Source organism: Propithecus coquereli, unplaced genomic scaffold (assembly GCF_000956105.1).
Source record: "Propithecus coquereli isolate 6110/MARCELLA unplaced genomic scaffold, Pcoq_1.0 Scaffold2, whole genome shotgun sequence".
NCBI classification, from domain to species: domain Eukaryota; kingdom Metazoa; phylum Chordata; class Mammalia; order Primates; family Indriidae; genus Propithecus; species Propithecus coquereli.
The window spans coordinates 12,157,473-12,158,611 of NW_012144966.1; the positions used below are offsets into that span (position 1 = coordinate 12,157,473).

Sequence of the window (1,139 nt, forward strand, 5' to 3'; positions counted from 1 at the left end):
ACAATGCATGTGCAAACATATTTATAAATGGAATACTAGGCAACCTTATAATGAATAAAGGAGTTCTATATGCACTGATGCAGAAAAATCTTTTAATATATATGAATATGCCATATTTTTTGTCCCATTTTCTGTTGATGGGCACTTGTTTCTATTTTATAATGAATGGTACAATGACTGTTGTCTGTATGTTTCATTCTACATGTTTGAGACGTTCTCTGTGGTATAAAATTGGAGTAGAATTGCTATGTTAAAAGGTATTCTTACTTTCAACTTTATTAGATAACTGTCAAATTACTTCCCAAAGTGATTTGTATGACCAATGCATCAGGTCTCTAATTTTGCCACATCCTTACCTTGTTATTGTCAGACTCAAACATTTTCTTTCTTGCCCAGTGGGTACAAAATCATATCTTTTGGTTGGTTTTAATTTTTAATTCTCTGTTACTTGTGAAGTGGAACATATTTTCATATATTTAGTTTGACCATTTGGGTTTCCTCTTTTGTGAATTGCCAATTCATATCATTTTCCCATTTTTCTTGGGTTTTCTTCTTCTTGATTTATGTGCCTTTAAAATATATTATGGATTCTAATTATTGTTCTTATGCACATAGCAAATGTTTTCTTTCCCAGGAATATGGTCTGCAAGAGAGTCATTTTATTTTTTGTGGTGTTTTTTGTTCAAAAGTTTTAAATATTAATGTAGTTATATTAATGTTTTTCTTTATGATTTCACTTTTTGTTTAAGACGTTTTTGGTCAAAAGATATTTTCCTATATATTCTTCCAAAAGCTTTAAAGTTTTGCTTTCATATTTAGTTGTATAGTCTACCTATACAAATGGTTTTTTATACAGTGTAAGATAGAAATCTAATTTTTTAATATAGACAGCCAATTGTAAAGCATAACTTACTAATTCATCCTTTCCACACTGATTGATTATAGAGTCATTATTACATAATAAGTTTTCATATAGATATATCTGTTTCTGGACTATTTATTTTGTTCCATTGATCTTTTTGTATATCTCTGTATCGATACCATGTTATTTTAACTACTTTTGTTTTATAATGAGTTTTCTATAAGTCACTAAAATGTTTTGTTTTATTGATCTAACAGCTAGCATTTCCCTAAATAAT

At 28.1% G+C, this 1,139-nt stretch overlaps 1 protein-coding gene across 1 annotated transcript in view; it reads left to right on the forward strand.

Annotated features, from left to right (window-relative positions):
- The window catches only part of LOC105809701 (chromosome unknown open reading frame, human C8orf88), a 65,075-nt gene that overhangs the window by 19,936 nt on the left and 44,000 nt on the right, over positions 1–1,139 (forward strand). The window contains 1 exon segment of the mRNA XM_012643541.1: positions 308–334. Within this exon segment, the coding sequence (XP_012498995.1) occupies positions 308–334 (27 nt within the window).